Below are 17,896 nucleotides of genomic sequence, written 5' to 3'. Positions count from 1 at the left end.
CTTGACAAAAGTATTGGGACACTTAGGACTACAACTTGCCAAAAGTATTGGGACACTTGGGACTACAACTTGACAAAAGTATTGGGACACTTGGGACTACAACTTGCCAAAAGTATTGGGACACTTAGGACTACAACTTGCCAAAAGTATTGGGACACTTGGGACTAAAACTGGACAAAAGTATTGGGACACTTGGGACTACAACTTGCCAAAAGTATTGGGACACTTAGGACTACAACTTGCCAAAAGTATTGGGACACTTGGGACTAAAACTGGACAAAAGTATTGGGACACTTGGGACTACAACTTGACAAAAGTATTGGGACACTTGGGACTAAAACTGGACAAAAGTATTGGGACACTTAGGACTACAACTTGCCAAAAGTATTGGGACACTTGGGACTACAACTTGACAAAAGTATTGGGACACTTAGGACTACAACTTGACAAAAGTATTGGGACACTTGGGACTACAACTTGCCAAAAGTATTGGGACACTTGGGACTAAAACTGGACAAAAGTATTGGGACACTTGGGACTACAACTTGACAAAAGTATTGGGACACTTGGGACTAAAACTGGACAAAAGTATTGGGACACTTGGGACTACAACTTGACAAAAGTATTGGGACACTTAGGACTACAACTTGCCAAAAGTATTGGGACACTTGGGACTAAAACTGGACAAAAGTATTGGGACACTTAGGACTACAACTTGCCAAAAGTATTGGGACACTTGGGACTAAAACTTGCCAAAAGTATTGGGACACTTGGGACTACAACTTGCCAAAAGTATTGGGACACTTGGGACTACAACTTGACAAAAGTATTGGGACACTTGGGACTACAACTTGACAAAAGTATTGGGACACTTGGGACTAAAACTGGACAAAAGTATTGGGACACTTGGGACTAAAACTGGACAAAAGTATTGGGACTAAAACTGGACAAAAGTATTGGGACAATTAGGACTAGCACCTGCCAAATACGCGGGCCCGACCAACGCTGCTTGCAGCTTTAATTTAAGCTTGCTTTTGCCAGTCAGTCGGCATGGCGTCATTGTTTGCTTCATGCCTTTGTCTGCGTAATATTTGTTTGTTTCATGCGACAGTTTCGTGAGTATTCCTTGTCCACAGTCTATGCTAAGTGTTGGCTTTAGCTCCAAGTGCGATCAGCACGTTGTGCCTTCTAGTTGTTTTCCCGTTTAAATCATGTTCCTACCTCACGCATTTCCGGAGAACGAACCTTACAGTAAGCTGCGAAAACCCCGTCCTGACATACAAACCCCGTTTCCATATGAGTTGGGAAAAATTGTGTTAAATGTAAATATAAACGGAATACAATGATTAGCAAATCCTTTTCGAGCCATATTCAGTTGAATATGCTACAAAGACAACATATTTGATGTTCAAACTCATAAACTTTATTTTTTTTTTTGCAAATAATCATTAACTTTAGAATTTGATGCCAACAACACGTGACAAAGAAAGTTGAGGAATGCTCATCAAACACTTATTTGGAACATCCCACAGGTGAGCAGGCTAATTGGGAACAGGTGGGTGCCATGATTGGGTATAAAAACAGCTTCCCAAAAAATGCTCAGTCTTTCACAAGAAAGGATGGGGCTTAGGTACACCCCTTTGTCCACAACTGCGTGAGCAAATTGTTGAACAGTTTAAGAACAACGTTTCTCAAAGTGCAATTGCAAGAAATTTAGGGATTTCAACATCTACGGTCCATAATATCATCAAAAGGTTCAGAGAATCTGGAGAAATCACTCCACGTAAGCGGCATGGCCGGAAACCAACATCGAATGACCGGCACTGTATCAAAAACCCACATCAATCTCTAAAGGATATCACCACATGGGATCAGGAACACTTCAGAAAACCACTGTCACTAAATACAGTTGGTCGCTACATCTGTAAGTGCAAGTTAAAACTCTCCTATGCAAAGCGAAAGCCATTTATCAACAACACCCAGAAACGCCGTCGGCTTCTCTGCGCCCGAGATCATCTAAGATGGACTCATGCAAAGTGGAAAAGTGTTCTGTGGTCTGACGGGTCCACACCATTAATGCTGAAAGGTACAGACAGGTTTTGGAACATCATATGCTGCAAAGAGCCATCAATATGTCAATCATTTCCGTGTCCGGGGCCAGGTAAGGTTCCCCGTGTTGCTGTGAACAACAACAACTCGGAAAAAAGAAATTATTTGATTCACAGCGCTTCGCTTTTTCCCACATTTTATGTTACAGCTTTATTCCAAAATGACATGACAAGCGCCGTCTTTTTTCATGGACGCCCCTGCTTATTTCAGCAAGACAATGCCAAGTGTTGCGTTTCGGACCAGTTGTTCCTCCCATGAATTCAAGTCACAAGTCGCTCCCAAGCTCTTTACGACACTTAAAGCTGAGTTGAAAAACCACCAGAGACAGAATAGGTATTTTGTAATATATTTGCAAAGCTTTGCAGATATACATTCACAGAGACAGCATAGAACATTCGGATCGCCCCGCTAAGATCGTCTGTCTCCCGACCAAAACCCCTCTCCTCTTTTTAGTCCCTGGCAGTCCTCTCTCTCTAGCCAAAACAAATGTCCATTATCTCTCTCTCTCTCTAACATTCCTCATTCAAGGTTAAGCACACAGTTTTGCAGACAACCAAAAGACCACAATTGGAAGAAAAACACTAGCTGTTTTGTAATATGATTATGAAATAAAAAGAAGTAACACTTAAATTCGGATATATGTAAATATCTGCCTCCGACACAATCCACATTCAGCACGTGTTACATCAACGTGGCTTCGTAAAAAAAGAGTGCGGGTACTTTCCTGGCCCGCCTGCAGTCCAGACCTGTCTCCCATCGAAAATGTGTGGCGCATTATGAAGCGTAAAATACGACCCCGGACTGTTGAACGACTGAAGCTCTACGTAAAACAAGAATGGGAAAGAATTCCACTTTCAAAGCTTCAACAATTAGTTTCCTCAGTTCCCAATCGTTTATTGAGTGTTGTTAAAAGAAAAGGCCATGTGACACAGTGGTGAACATGCCCTTTCCCAACTACTTTGGCACGTGTTGCAGCCATGAAATTCTAAGTTAAAAATAAAAATAAAGTTTATGAGTTTGAACATCAAATATGTTGTCTTTGTAGCATATTCAACTGATTTGAAGGATTTGCAAATCACTGTATTCCGTTTATATTTACATCTAACACAATTTCCCAACTCATATGGAAACGGGGTTTGTACATAATCTCCCAAGGCACACCAGACTGTATCTCACGGCACACAAGACTGCGGCACAGTGGTTGAAAAACAGTGCTGTAGACACATCGACGAATATGAAGACCTCCGTTTGTCTTCCCACGCAAACACCTCATTACACGGAATATAAAAGTCTTCATTCACAAAAGTGTGCGTGCGTGTCGTCCATGGCAACAGTGTTTCTGCGGATAATTAACCAAATCAGTTCAGCTTTGCAGGGAGCATCCATAATAAATGGAGGAGAGTAAACAAGGTGTGGGTGTGTCGTACCGGTATGAGGAACTTCTTGATCTCCTCCAAAGCGTGGCCCATCCTGGCGTAGGCCTCGGCTGGCGGCGCGAACACCTCGATGAGGACGTGCAGGTCCTCGTTCAGGTGATGGTACTTGGCCTCGCCGCTCTGCCGCAGTTCCTCTTCCTGACGGGACAAAAGACGGATCAGTTCTGGCTTTCTCTTTCTTGTCAGCAGAACCGCCAAGCGTGGTTCCATAAAGAGGTTTTGCCATTATTATTATTACTTTGTCAGATAAGTGGCAGACAAACGGAGAAAGGATCCAAAGCCATAAAACCATGCAGGACTAAACAAGTGCAAGAGAGAAATGCTGCAAAAGGGTTTGTGTGTCATCTTGGCATTGCATTTTCATTTCATCAATAGAAGTTCAGTTCGGTTCCAGTTTATTTGGATCGTGGAACAATGTAATCATCACATATTTAAACTTCATCATTGCAGCACCTCCAAAAAGGAGCAGGAAGAAGCTGAATTTATTTAATCCTACTCTTTTTCATACCAGAGAAATTTTATCCCATTGCCTTGTTGTCTGCAACAGAACAGTGAATACATAAATAATATACCAGAAGTAAGTAAACAAATATTAAATACATAAATGATATTTATCTCAAAAGAAAAAAAAAAAGGGTTGAAGAAGTTCATCATAATTATTGTTTGTGAATCATATCGGTGCTTTCTTCAATTTATTTGCTTAAACCATCATTTAATTCCACATATGCTAAAGGTTTTAAGTGTTGTACGCGCCTACAAAATGTTTTAAATTAAGGTTGTATTTCTTGAAAAAAAAAAAAATGTGGTTGGTCTGAATTTTATTTTGAAACACAAACAATAACATTTAAAAACAAAGTGTTCTTTTTTCCCGTTGTTTTTTTCCCTAAGTCGAAACATTTTACATAGTCAGCAGAAACAACAACAACAACAAAATCTAAAGTTTTTTTATATACAAACTTCGAAACTGGAAATTGTTATTTCAAGACAAGACCGCAAAATATGCATTACTGAATGAAAACTTTATTCATTTATAACTCTATTAGGTCTCGACCATCTCGTCCATTGTTTGTGTGCTTTGATCAAACCTACTTCCTGTTCCTGTCTACAGAACAAAGCCTTTTGGGTAATAAAAACAATTATCTATTAATCGACATGTATTTAGATATTTATTTAACATTTATTTATCCAGGAAGGACATATTTTCATTTGCAATGCCGGCCTAGCAAAGAGGCAGCATTTACATGTTAGAGATGTTGAAGTGTGATAATAATCCTCTCTCTTTTACAAACAAAAAATAGTGCTATAAATTAGAGTAAATTCAAACAGTAATTCAACAATGAAATCTTTTACTGCCACCCAGTGTTTACAACAAAAAAAAAAACATTAAAACATTGATAATACATTCAGAAAACTACAACAATTCAATGTAATTGCACAGAATACGGCTCAAAACGTTTAGGGCGCAACAATCCCAAAATAATCCTGGAAAGATGGAGCAATGCCATTAGGAGGTCTTCCATGTTTGTTGTGGTTCAGACAGAAAACTAAGAAGGATAAGTTCAACTTAACGAGGAGTTGAGTTCTGTGTACAAAAACACTTACGGGTAAATTTGGCACATCACATGTTCCTTAAGGCTCTGGATGTTGTGGGGCTGTCTTGGTTGACAAGACTCTGCAGCATTGCGTGGACATCGGGGGCGGTACCTCTGGATTGGCAGACCGGGGTGGTGGTTCCTCTCTTTAAGAAGGGGAACCGGAGGGTGTGTTCCAACTATGGTGGGATCACACTCCTCAGCCTTCCCGGTAAGGTCTATTCAGGTGTACTGGAGAGGAGGCTACGCCGGATAGTCGAACCTCGGATTCAGGAGGAACAGTGTGGTTTTCGTCCTGGTCGTGGAACTGTGGACCAGCTCTATACTCTCGGCAGGGTCCTTGAGGGTGCATGGAAGTTTGCCCAACCAGTCTACATGTGCTTTGTGGACTTGGAGAAGGCATTGGACCGTGTACCTCGGGAAGTCCTGTGGGGAGTGCTCAGAGAGTATGGGGTATCGGACTGTCTGATTGTGGCAGTCCGCTCCCTGTATGATCAGTGTCAGAGCTTGGTCCGCATTGCCGGCAGTAAGTCGGACACGTTTCCAGTGAGGGTTGGACTCCGCCAAGGCTGCCCTTTGTCACCCATTCTGTTCTGAACTTTTATGGACAGAATTTCTAGGCGCAGTCAAGGCGTTGAGGGGATCTGGTTTGGTGGCTGCAGGATTAGGTCTCTGCTTTTTGCAGATGATGTGGTCCTGATGGCTTCATCCGGCCAGGATCTTCAGCTCTCGCTGGATCGGTTCGCAGCCGAGTGTGAAGCGACTGGGATGAGAATCAGCACCTCCAAGTCCGAGTCCATGGTTCTCGCCCGGAAAAGGGTGGAGTGCCATCTCCGGGTTGGGGAGGAGATCTTGCCCCAAGTGGAGGAGTTCAAGTACCTCGGAGTCTTGTTCACGAGTGGGGGAGGAGTGGATCGTGAGATCGACAGGTGGATCGGTGCGGCGTCTTCAGTAATGCGGACGCTGTATCGATCCGTTGTGGTGAAGAAGGAGCTGAGCCGGAAGGCAAAGCTCTCGATTTACCGGTCGATCTACGTTCCCATCCTCACCTATGGTCATGAGCTTTGGGTTATGACCGAAAGGACAAGATCACGGGTACAAGCGGCCGAAATGAGTTTCCTCCGCCGAGTGGTGGGGCTCTCCCTTAGAGATAGGGTGAGAAGCTCTGCCATCCGGGGGGAGCTCAAAGTAAAGCCGCTGCTCCTCCACATGGAGAGGAGCCAGATGAGGTGGTTCGGGCATCTGGTCAGGATGCCACCCGAACGCCTCCCTAGGAAGGTGTTTCGGGCACGTCCGAGCGGTAGGAGGCCACGGGGAAGACCCAGAACACGTTGGGAAGACTATGTCTCCCGGCTGGCCTGGGAACGCCTCGGGGTCCCACAGGAAGAGCTGGACGAAGTGGCTGGGGAGAGGGAAGTCTGGGCTTCCCTGCTTAAGCTGCTGCCACCGCGACCCGACCTCGGATAAGCGGAGGAAGATGGATGGATGGATGGAAAACAGCTAGTGTTTTTCTTCCAAATGTGGTCTTTTGGTTGTCTGCAAAACTGGGTGCTTAACCTTGAAGTGAGGAATGTTAGAGAGAGAGATAATAAGCATGTGTTTTGGCTAGCGAGACATGACTGCCAGGGGGGGGGAGGAAGAGAGACTTAAGAGGAGAGGGGGTTTGGTCAAGGGGGGCAGACCATCTTAGCGGCGCGATTGAATGTTCTATGCTGGACTGGTCTCAATGTATTTACAAAGCTTTGCAAATATATTACAAAATACCTATTCTGTCTCTGGTGGTTTTTCAACTCAGCTTTAAGTGTCGTAAAGAGCTTGGGAGCGACTTGTGACTTGAATTCCCTGGGAGGAACAACTGGTCCGAAACGCAACAGTGCCATGATTGGGTATAAAAGCAGCTTCCATGAAATGCTCAGTCATTCACAAACAAGGACGGGGGCGAGGGTCACCACTTTGTCAACAAATGCCTGAGCAAATTGTTTAAGAACAACATTTCCCAAGCAATGCCTGAGCAAATTGTTGAACAGTTTAAGAAAAACCTTTCTCAAGCAGTTATTGCAAGGAATTTAGGGATTTCACCATCTACGCTCCGTAATATCATCAAAGGGTTCGGAGAATCTGGAGAAATCACTGCACGTAAGCCATGATATTACGCACCTTGGATCCCTCAGGCGGTACTGTAAAGGATATCACCACATGGACCACTTCAGAAAACCACTGTCAGTAACTACAGTTGGTCGCTACATCTGTAAGTGCAAGTTAAAACTCTACTATGCAAAGCCAAAACCATTTATCAACAACACCCAGAAACGCTTCGCTGGGCCTGAGCTCATCTAAGATGGACTGATGCAAAGTGGAAAAAGTGTTCTGTGGTCTGACGAGTCCACATTTCAAATGGTTTTTGTAAACTGTGGACGTGGTGTCCTCTGGACCAAAGAGGAAAAGAACCATCCGGACTGTTCTAGGGTGAAAGTGTAAAAGGCAGCATGTGTGATGGTATGGGGGTGTATTAGTGCCCAAGACATGGGTAACTTACACATCTGTGAAAGCACCATTAATGCTGAAAGGTACATACAGCTTTTGGAGCAACATATGTTGCCATCCAAGCAACGTTACCATGGACGCCCCTGCTTATTTCAGCAAGACAATGCCAAGCCACATTCTTAGACTTACACTTAGACAAACTTTAATGATCTAAAAGAGAAATTGTTCCACACAGTAGGATGGAAAGGATAATGCACACAAGGGCACAAAAGAGGGCGAAAACAAAAGGTATAAAGTAGACTAAAAATTCTGCACGTGTTACATCAACGTGGCTTCGTAGTAAAAGAGTGCGGGTACTAGACTGGCCTGCCTGTAGTCCAGACATTGAACATGTATGAAGGCTAAAATATGAGAAGGGAGACTGTTGAACAACTTAAGCTGTACATCAAGCAAGAATGGGAAAGAATTCCACTTCGAAAATGTGTCTCCTCAGTTCCCAAACCTTTACTGAGTGTTGTTAAAAGGAAAGGCCATGTAACACAGTGGTAAAAATGCCTTTTTTTTGACATGTGTTGCTGCCATTAAATTGATTATTTGCAAAAAAAATAACAAAGTTTCTCAGTGTGAACATGAAATATCTTGTCTTTGCAGTCTATTCAATTGAATATAAGTTGAAAAGGATTTGTTGTATTCTCTTTTTATTTACCATTTACACAACGTGACAACTTCACTGGGTTTGGAGTTTGTATATGTACAATAAGAGAAAGCACACGTTACACATCTGATGTTTGACTTTCATAAACAAATGATGCAAATGACAAAGAAAAGAATGACACACAGATTGTTTCTGATCCTGCAGCCTGGAGAAGGTCCCGTCATGATTGTGTGTTAGGGAGCCCTCGTGCAGACACATTGTGATCAATCAATATGAAGTGTGTTATTAATGTCATTAGTGGGTTACTCATTTGAAGTATTTGTTGTCTTGTTTGCCACACGTCGTCATTTGTCCCCAATCATTAGTACTTCCACGCTACGCTGGCTGCCAATGGAAACAACAACATCTTTGTAATCGCCACGGCAACCCAGTGGTGAATAAGACAATCATTGTGAGTGAAAGATGCTCAAATCTAATCAAGCTTTATTTATGCTGATGAGTTTAGCACGTACAAGACTTTGTATTGGCTCTTCCACCTGCATAATATTGCATAAAGAAATACTATTATTAGGTGTGCCCAGGAAAAAAATCGATTCTAAATGTTCAAAAATCTATTTACTCTTAAAAGGATGTTTTTAGGCCAGCGATGCTACGTCATAATCCAAGAACTATTTAGTCCTTAAATAAAATAGTGAACATACAAGACAACTTGTACAACTTTTAGTAGTAAGTAAACAAACAAAGACTCCTAATTAGTCGTATGCAGTAACATATTGTGTCATTTATACACCTATTATTTTCTACACATTATAAAGGACAAACTGTAAAAATTGATTATTAATCCACTCGTTCATTAATATCTGCTTATTTTCTCTTTAAACATGTTCTATCAACACTTCTGTTCAAATGTAATAATCACTTATTCTTCTCTTCTTTCATACTTGACATTAGTTTTGGATGATACCACACATTTAGGTATCAATCCGATACCAAGTAGATACAGGATCATACATTGGTCATATTCAAAGTCCTCATGTGTCCAGGGACGTATTTACTGACTTTATAAACATAATATGAATTTTTTTTAAAAGAAAAAAGATTTTGTGATGATAAAAAATATCATAGTAATATCAACTAGATACGCTCCTGTACTTAGTATCATTACAGTGGATGTCAGGTGTAGATCCACCCATGGCATTTGTTTACATTCTGGAAAGGCGTCATTAGCGGTGACGCTGGTGAGCTATTGTATCCTCCTACGGTGTGTAGTGAAGCATGTTCCTCATCCTTCAGTGATAATGGTACTTCGAGAAGGTTGTTTGCATTGGGTCGTATAAGTGAATGCTGTGCTACATTTCATACAAAGCATGTTAGGTGGTCATTGTGTTGTATTCTGGTCTGTGTGACCATGTCTGTTGGCATTTTGTGCTGGTTCGACTTTTTTTTTTGTTCGCACCATGATTCAGGAAGGTTGTTTGTATTGGGTCGTATAAGTAAATGCTGTGATACATTTCATACAAAGCATGTGAAGTGGTCATTGTGTCATATTGAGTTATGTGTGACCATGTCTGTTGGCATTTTGTGTTGGTTCAACTTTTCTTTTTTTTTTTTGCACCATGATTCGGGAAGGTTGTTTGAATTGGGTCATATAAGCGAATGCTGTGCTATATTTCATACAAATCATGTTAGGTGGTCATTGTGTTGTATTCTGGTCTGTGTGACCATGTCTGTTGGCATTTTGTGTTGGTTCGACTTTTTTTTTTGTTCGCACCATGATTCAGGAAGGTTTTTGCATTGGGTCATATAAGGAAATGCTGTGCTACATTTCATACAAAGCATGTGAAGTGGTCATTGTGTCATATTGAGTGATGTGTGACCATGTCTGTTGGCATTTTGTGTTGGTTCGACTTTTTTTTTTTTTTTTTTGCACCATTATTCGGGAAAGTTGTTTGCATTGGGTCATATAAGTGAATGCTGTGCTATATTTCATACAAATCATGTTAGGTGGTCATTGTGTTGTATTCTGGTCTGTGTGACCATGTCTGTTGGCATTTTGTGTTGGTTCACTTTTTTTTTTGTTCGCACCATGATTCAGGAAGGTTGTTTGTATTGGGTCATATAAGTAAATGCTGTGATACATTTCATACAAAGCATGTGAAGTGGTCATTGTGTCATATTGAGTTATGCGTGACCATGTCTGTTGGCATTTTGTGTTGGTTCGACCATTTTTTTTTTGCACCATGATTCGGGAAGATTGTTTGCATTGGGTCATATAAGTAAATGCTGTGCTATATTTCATACAAATCATGTTAGGTGGTCATTGTGTTGTATTCTGGTCTGTGTGACCATGTCTGTTGGCATTTTGTGTTGGTTCGACTTTTTTTTTTTTGCACCATGATTCGGGAAGGTTGTTTGCATTGGGTCATACAAGTAAATGCTGTGCTATATTTCATACAAATCATGTTAGGTGGTCATTGTGTTGTATTCTGGTCTTTGTGACCATGTCTGTTGGCATTTTGTGTTGGTTCGACTTTTTTTTTTTTTTTGCACCATGATTCGGGAAGGTTGTTTGCATTGGGTCATACAAGTAAATGCTGTGCTATATTTCATACAAATCATGTTAGGTGGTCATTGTGTTGTATTCTGGTCTGTGTGACCATGTCTGTTGGCAATTTGTGTTGGTTCGATTTTTTTTTGTTTGCACCATGATTCGGGAAGGTTGTTTGCATTGGGTCATATACGTGAATGCTGTGATACATTTCATACAAAGCATGTCAAGTGGCCATTGTGTCATATTGTGTTATGTGTGACCATGTCTGTTGGCATTTTGTGTTGGTTCAATTCATTTTTGTTGCCCCATGATTCGGGATGGCTGTTTGCATTGGGTCATATAAGTAAATGTGCTACATTTCATACAAAGCATGGTAAGTGGTCATTGTGTCATATTGTGTTATGTGTGACCATGTCTGTTGGTATTTTGTGTTGGTTCAATTTATTTTTGTTGCCCCATGATTCGGGAAGGTTGTTTGCATTGGGTCATATAAGTAAATGTGCTACATTTCATACGAAGCATGTGAAGTGGTCATTGTGTCATATTGTGTTATGTGTGACCATGTCTGTTGGCATTTTGTGTTGGTTCGACTTTTTTTTTTTTTTTTGCACCAAGATTCGCGAAGGTTGTTCCCATTGGGTCATATAAGTGAATGCTGTGCTATATTTCATACAAATCATGTTAGGTGGTCATTGTGTTGTATTCTGGTCTGTGTGACCATGTCTGTTGGCATTTTGTGTTGGTTCGACTTTTTTTTTTGTTCGCACCATGATTCAGGAAGGTTTTTTGCATTGGGTCATATAAGTAAATGCTATGCTACATTTCATACAAAGCATGTGAAGTGGTCATTGTGTCATATTGTGTTATGTGTGACCATGTCTGTTGGCATTTTGTGTTGGTTCGACTTTTTTTTTTTTTTTTTTGCACCATGATTCGCGAAGGTTGTTCCCATTGGGTCATATAAGTGAATGCTGTGCTATATTTCATACAAATCATGTTAGGTGGTCATTGTGTTGTATTCTGGTCTGTGTGACCATGTCTGTTGGCATTTTGTGTTGGTTCGACTTTTTTTTTTGTTCGCACCATGATTCAGGAAGGTTTTTTGCATTGGGTCATATAAGTAAATGCTATGCTACATTTCATACAAAGCATGTGAAGTGGTCATTGTGTCATATTGTGTTATGTGTGACCATGTCTGTTGGCATTTTGTGTTGGTTCGACTTTTTTTTTTTTTTTTTTGCACCATGATTTGGGAAGGTTGTTTGCATTGGGTCATATAAGTAAATTCTGTGCTACATTTCATACAAAGCATGTTAGGTGGTCATTGTTTTGTATTCTGGTCTGTGTGACCATGTCTGTTGGCATTTTGTGTTGGTTCGACTTTTTTTTTGTTCGCACCATGATTCAGGAAGGTTGCTTGCATTGGGTCATATAAGTGAATGCTATGCTACATTTCATACAAAGCATGTGAAGTGGTCATTGTGTCATATTGAGTGATGTGTGACCATGTCTGTTGGCATTTTGTGTTGGTTCGACCATTTTCTTTTTGCACCATGATTCGGGAAGGTTGTTTGCATTGGGTCATATAAGTAAATGCTGTGCTATATTTCATACAAATCATGTTAGGTGGTCATTGTGTTGTATTCTGGTCTGTGTGACCATGTCTGTTGCCATTTTGTGTTGGTTCAATTTTTTTTTTTTGCACCATGATTCGGGAAGGTTGTTTGCATTGGGTCATACACGTGAATGCTGTGATACATTTCATACAAAGCATGTGAAGTGGTCATTGTGTCATATTCTGTTATGTGTGACCATGTCTGTTGGCATTTTGTGTTGGTTCAATTTATTTTTGTTGCCCCATGTTTCGGGAAGGTTGTTTGCATTGGGTCATATAAGTAAATGTGCTACATTTCATACGAAGCATGGTAAGTGGTCATTGTGTCATATTGTGTTATGTGTGACCATGTCTGTTGGCATTTTGTGTTGGTTCGACTTTTTTTTTTTTTTTTTTGCACCATGATTCGGGAAGGTTGTTTGCATTGGGTCATATAAGTTAATGCTGTGCTACATTTCATACAAAGCATGTGAAGTTGTCATTGTGTCATATTGTGTTGTGTGTGTGACCATGTCTGTTGGCATTTTGTGTTGGTCCGACTTTTTTTTTGTTTGCACCATGATTCGGGAAGGTTGTTTGCATTGGGTCATATAAGTGAATGCTGTGCTACATTTCATACAAATCATGTTAGGTGGTCATTGTGTTGTATTCTGGTCTGTGTGACCATGTCTGTTGGCATTTTGTGTTGGTTCAACTTTTTTTTTTTTTTCGCCCCATGATTCGGGAAGGTTGTTTGCATTGGGTCATATAAGTGAATGCTGTGCTACATTTCATACAAAGCATGTGAAGTGGTCATTGTGTCATATTGAGTGATGTGTGACCATGTCTGTTGGCATTTTGTGTTGGTTCGACTTTTTTTTTTTTTTTTACACCATGATTCGGAAAGGTTGTTCGCATTGGGTCATATAAGTGAATGCTGTGCTACATTTCATACAAAGCATGTTAGGTGGTCATTGTTTTGTATTCTGGTCTGTGTGACCATGTCTGTTGGCATTTTGTGTTGGTTCGACTTTTTTTTTGTTCGCACCATGATTCAGGAAGGTTGCTTGCATTGGGTCATATAAGTAAATGCTATGCTACATTTCATACAAAGCATGTGAAGTGGTCATTGTGTCATATTGTGTTATGTGTGACCATGTCTGTTGGCATTTTGTGTTGGTTCGACTTTTTTTTTTTTTTTGCACCAAGATTCGGGAAGGTTGTTTGCATTGGGTCATATAAGTGAATGCTGTGCTATATTTCATACAAATCATGTTAGGTGGTCATTGTGTTGTATTCTGGTCTGTGTGACCACGTCTGTTGGCATTTTGTGTTGGTTCAATTTTTTTTTTTTTTGCACCATGATTCGGGAAGGTTGTTTGCATTGGGTCATATACGTGAATGCTGTGATACATTTCATACAAAGCATGTGAAGTGGTCATTGTGTCATATTGTGTTATGTGTGACCATGTCTGTTGGCATTTTGTGTTGGTTCAATTCATTTTTGTTGCCCCATGATTCGGGAAGGTTGTTTGCATTGGGTCATATAAGTAAATGTGCTACATTTCATACAAAGCATGGTAAGTGGTCATTGTGTCATATTGTGTTATGTGTGACCATGTCTGTTGGTATTTTGTGTTGGTTCAATTTATTTTTGTTGCCCCATGATTCGGGAAGGTTGTTTGCATTGGGTCATATAAGTAAATGTGCTACATTTCATACGAAGCATGGTAAGTGGTCATTGTGTTATATTGTGTTATGTGTGACCATGTCTGTTGGCATTTTGTGTTGGTTCGACTTTTTTTTTTTTTTGCACCATGATTCGGGAAGGTTGTTTGCATTGGGTCATATAAGTGAATGCTGTGCTATATTTCATACAAATCATGTTAGGTGGTCATTGTGTTGTATTCTGGTCTGTGTGACCACGTCTGTTGGCATTTTGTGTTGGTTCAATTTTTTTTTTTTTTGCACCATGATTCGGGAAGGTTGTTTGCATTGGGTCATATACGTGAATGCTGTGATACATTTCATACAAAGCATGTGAAGTGGTCATTGTGTCATATTGTGTTATGTGTGACCATGTCTGTTGGCATTTTGTGTTGGTTCAATTTTTTTTTTTTTTGCACCATGATTCGGGAAGGTTGTTTGCATTGGGTCATATACGTGAATGCTGTGATACATTTCATACAAAGCATGTGAAGTGGTCATTGTGTCATATTATGTTATGTGTGACCATGTCTGTTGGTATTTTGTGTTGGTTCAATTTATTTTTGTTGCCCCATGATTCGGGAAGGTTGCTTGCATTGGGTCATATAAGTAAATGCTGTGCTACATTTCATACAAAGCATGTGAAGTGGTCATTGTGCCATATTGTGTTATGTGTGACCATGTCTTTTACCATTTTGTGTTGGTTTGATTTATTTTTGTTGCCCCATGATTCGGGAAGGTTGTTTGCATTGGGTCATATAAGTAAATGTGCTACATTTCATACGAAGCATGTGAAGTGGTCATTGTGTTATATTGTGTTATGTGTGACCATGTCTGTTGGCATTTTGTGTTGGTTCGACTTTTTTTTTTTTTGCCCCATGATTCGGGAAGGTTGTTTGCATTGGGTCATATAAGTAAATGTGCTACATTTCATACGAAGCATGGTAAGTGGTCATTGTGTTATATTGTGTTATGTGTGACCATGTCTGTTGGCATTTTGTGTTGGTTCGACTTTTTTTTTTGTTCGCACCATGATTCAGGAAGGTTTTTTGCATTGGGTCATATACGTGAATGCTGTGATACATTTCATACAAAGCATGTTAGGTGGTCATTGTGTGGTATTCTGGTCTGTGTGACCATGTTTGTTGGCATTTTGTGTTGGTTCGACTTTTTTTTTGTTCGCACCATGATTCAGGAAGGTTGCTTGCATTGGGTCATATAAGTAAATGCTGTGCTACATTTCATACAAAGCATGTGAAGTGGTCATTGTGTCATATTGTGTTATGTGTGACCATGTCTTTTACCATTTTGTGTTGGTTTGATTTATTGTTGTTGCCCCATGATTCGGGAAGGTTGTTTGCATTGGGTCATATAACTGAATGCTGTGATACATTTCATACAAAGCATGTGAAGTGGTCATTGTGTCATATTGTGTTATGTGTGACCATGTCTGTTGACATTTTGTGTTGGTTCGACTTTTTTTTTTTTTTTTGCACCATGATTCGGGAAGGTTGTTCGCATTGGGTCATATAAGTGAATGCTGTGCTATATTTCATACAAATCATGTTAGGTGGTCATTGTGTTGTATTCTGGTCTGTGTGACCATGTCTGTTGGCAATTTGTGTTGGTTCGATTTTTTTTTTGTTTGCACCATGATTCGGGAAGGTTGTTTGCATTGGGTCATATACGTGAATGCTGTGATACATTTCATACAAAGCATGTCAAGTGGTCATTGTGTCATATTGTGTTATGTGTGACCATGTCTTTTACCATTTTGTGTTGGTTTGATTTATTTTTGTTGCCCCATGATTCGGGAAGGTTGTTTGCATTGGGTCATATAAGTAAATGTGCTACATTTCATACGAAGCATGGTAAGTGGTCATTGTGTCATATTGTGTTATGTGTGACCATGTCTGTTGGCATTTTGTGTTGGTTCGACTTTTATTTTTTTGCCCCATGATTCGGGAAGGTTGTTTGCATTGGGTCATATAACTGAATGCTGTGATACATTTCATACAAAGCATGTGAAGTGGTCATTGTGTCATATTGTGTTACGTGTGACCATGTCTGTTGGCATTTTGTGTTGGTTCGATTAATTTTTTTTGCCCCATGATTCGGGAAGGTTGTTTGCATTGGGTCATATAAGTAAATGTGCTACATTTCATACGAAGCATGGTAAGTGGTCATTGTGTTATATTGTGTTATGTGTGACCATGTCTGTTGGCATTTTGTGTTGGTTCGACTTTTTTTTTTTTTTTTTTTTTTTTTTTGCACCATGATTCGGGAAGGTTGTTTGCATTGGGATATATATCTGAATGCTGTGATACATTTCATACAAAGCATGTGAAGTGGTCATTGTGTCATATTGTGTTATGTGTGACCATGTCTTTTACCATTTTGTGTTGGTTTGATTTATTTTTGTTGCCCCATGATTCGGGAAGGTTGTTTGCATTGGGTCATATAAGTAAATGTGCTACATTTCATACGAAGCATGGTAAGTGGTCATTGTGTCATGTTGTGTTATGTGTGACCATGTCTGTTGGCATTTTGTGTTGGTTCGACTTTTTTTTTTTTTTTGCACCATGATTCGGGAAGGTTGTTTGCATTGGGTCATATAACTGAATGCTGTGATACATTTCATACAAAGCATGTGAAGTGGTCATTGTGTCATATTGTGTTATGTGTGACCATGTCTGTTGACATTTTGTGTTGGTTCGACTTTTTTTTTTTTTTTGCACCACGATTCGGGAAGGTTGTTCGCATTGGGTCATATAAGTGAATGCTGTGCTATATTTCATACAAATCATGTTAGGTGGTCATTGTGTTGTATTCTGGTCTGTGTGACCACGTCTGTTGGCATTTCGTGTTGGTTCAATTTTTTTTTTGTTCGCACCATGATTCGGGAAGGTTGTTTGCATTGGGTCATATACGTGAATGCTGTGATACATTTCATACAAAGCATGTGAAGTGGTCATTGTGTCATATTGTGTTATGTGTGACCATGTCTGTTGACATTTTGTGTTGGTTCGACTTTTTTTTTTTTTTTGCACCATGATTCGGGAAGGTTGTTTGCATTGGGTCATATAAGTAAATGCTGTGATACATTTCATACAAAGCATGTGAAGTGGTCATTGTGTCATATTGAGTTATGTGTGACCATGTCTGTTGGCATTTTGTGTTGATTCGACTTTTTTTTTTTTTTTTTTTTTTTTGCACCATGATTCGGGAAGGTTGTTTGCATTGGGTCATATAAGTGAATGCTGTGCTATATTTCAGACAAAGCATGTGAAGTTGTCATTGTGTCATATTGTGTTGCGTGTGTGACCATGTCTGTTGGCATTTTGTGTTAGTCCGACTTTTTTTTTGTTTGCACCATGATTCGGGAAGGTTGTTTGCATTGGGTCATACAAGCCGATAAGAATGGAAGTGCGGGCCACACTTTGGACACCCGTGCTCTACTTCCTGATTTACTTTTGGACTTGACACACCTTTCCTTCACGAGGCAGACAGCAAAGATGCGTTCAGGGCGTGCGTTACGTGAATAGTCGTCCTTCCACAACTTCTTTGGCGTTCAGTTAAGAAAATAAAGACAGAGTTGAAGTGTCGTTTTAAAGCAAAACTAAAAGTTGTTTGTCTGAGCCCCGCAAGTGGAGCGGATGCACTCGGCTGAAGATTGCGGGGGGAAAATGACAGGGCATAAACAGGGGCGGCCGGGCTGATGGCAGGAAATGGGACAGCAGATAACATCACACAAAAAAACAACAGTGT

General features: G+C 40.3%; 1 protein-coding gene across 1 annotated transcript in view; it reads right to left on the bottom strand.

The window, feature by feature from the left end:
• The window catches only part of LOC133620790 (KH domain-containing, RNA-binding, signal transduction-associated protein 3-like), a 309,759-nt gene that overhangs the window by 108,541 nt on the left and 183,322 nt on the right, over positions 1–17,896 (bottom strand). Inside the window, exon 6 of the mRNA XM_072915615.1 lies at positions 3,537–3,683. Within this exon, the coding sequence (XP_072771716.1) occupies positions 3,537–3,683 (147 nt within the window). The remainder of the gene's footprint in view (positions 1–3,536; positions 3,684–17,896) is intronic.

The sequence above is a fragment of the Nerophis lumbriciformis genome, linkage group LG21 (assembly GCF_033978685.3).
Source record: "Nerophis lumbriciformis linkage group LG21, RoL_Nlum_v2.1, whole genome shotgun sequence".
NCBI lineage: Eukaryota > Metazoa > Chordata > Actinopteri > Syngnathiformes > Syngnathidae > Nerophis > Nerophis lumbriciformis.
The sequence above is the reverse complement of the archived record's forward strand: the minus strand, read 5'-3'. Positions and strand labels throughout refer to the sequence as shown.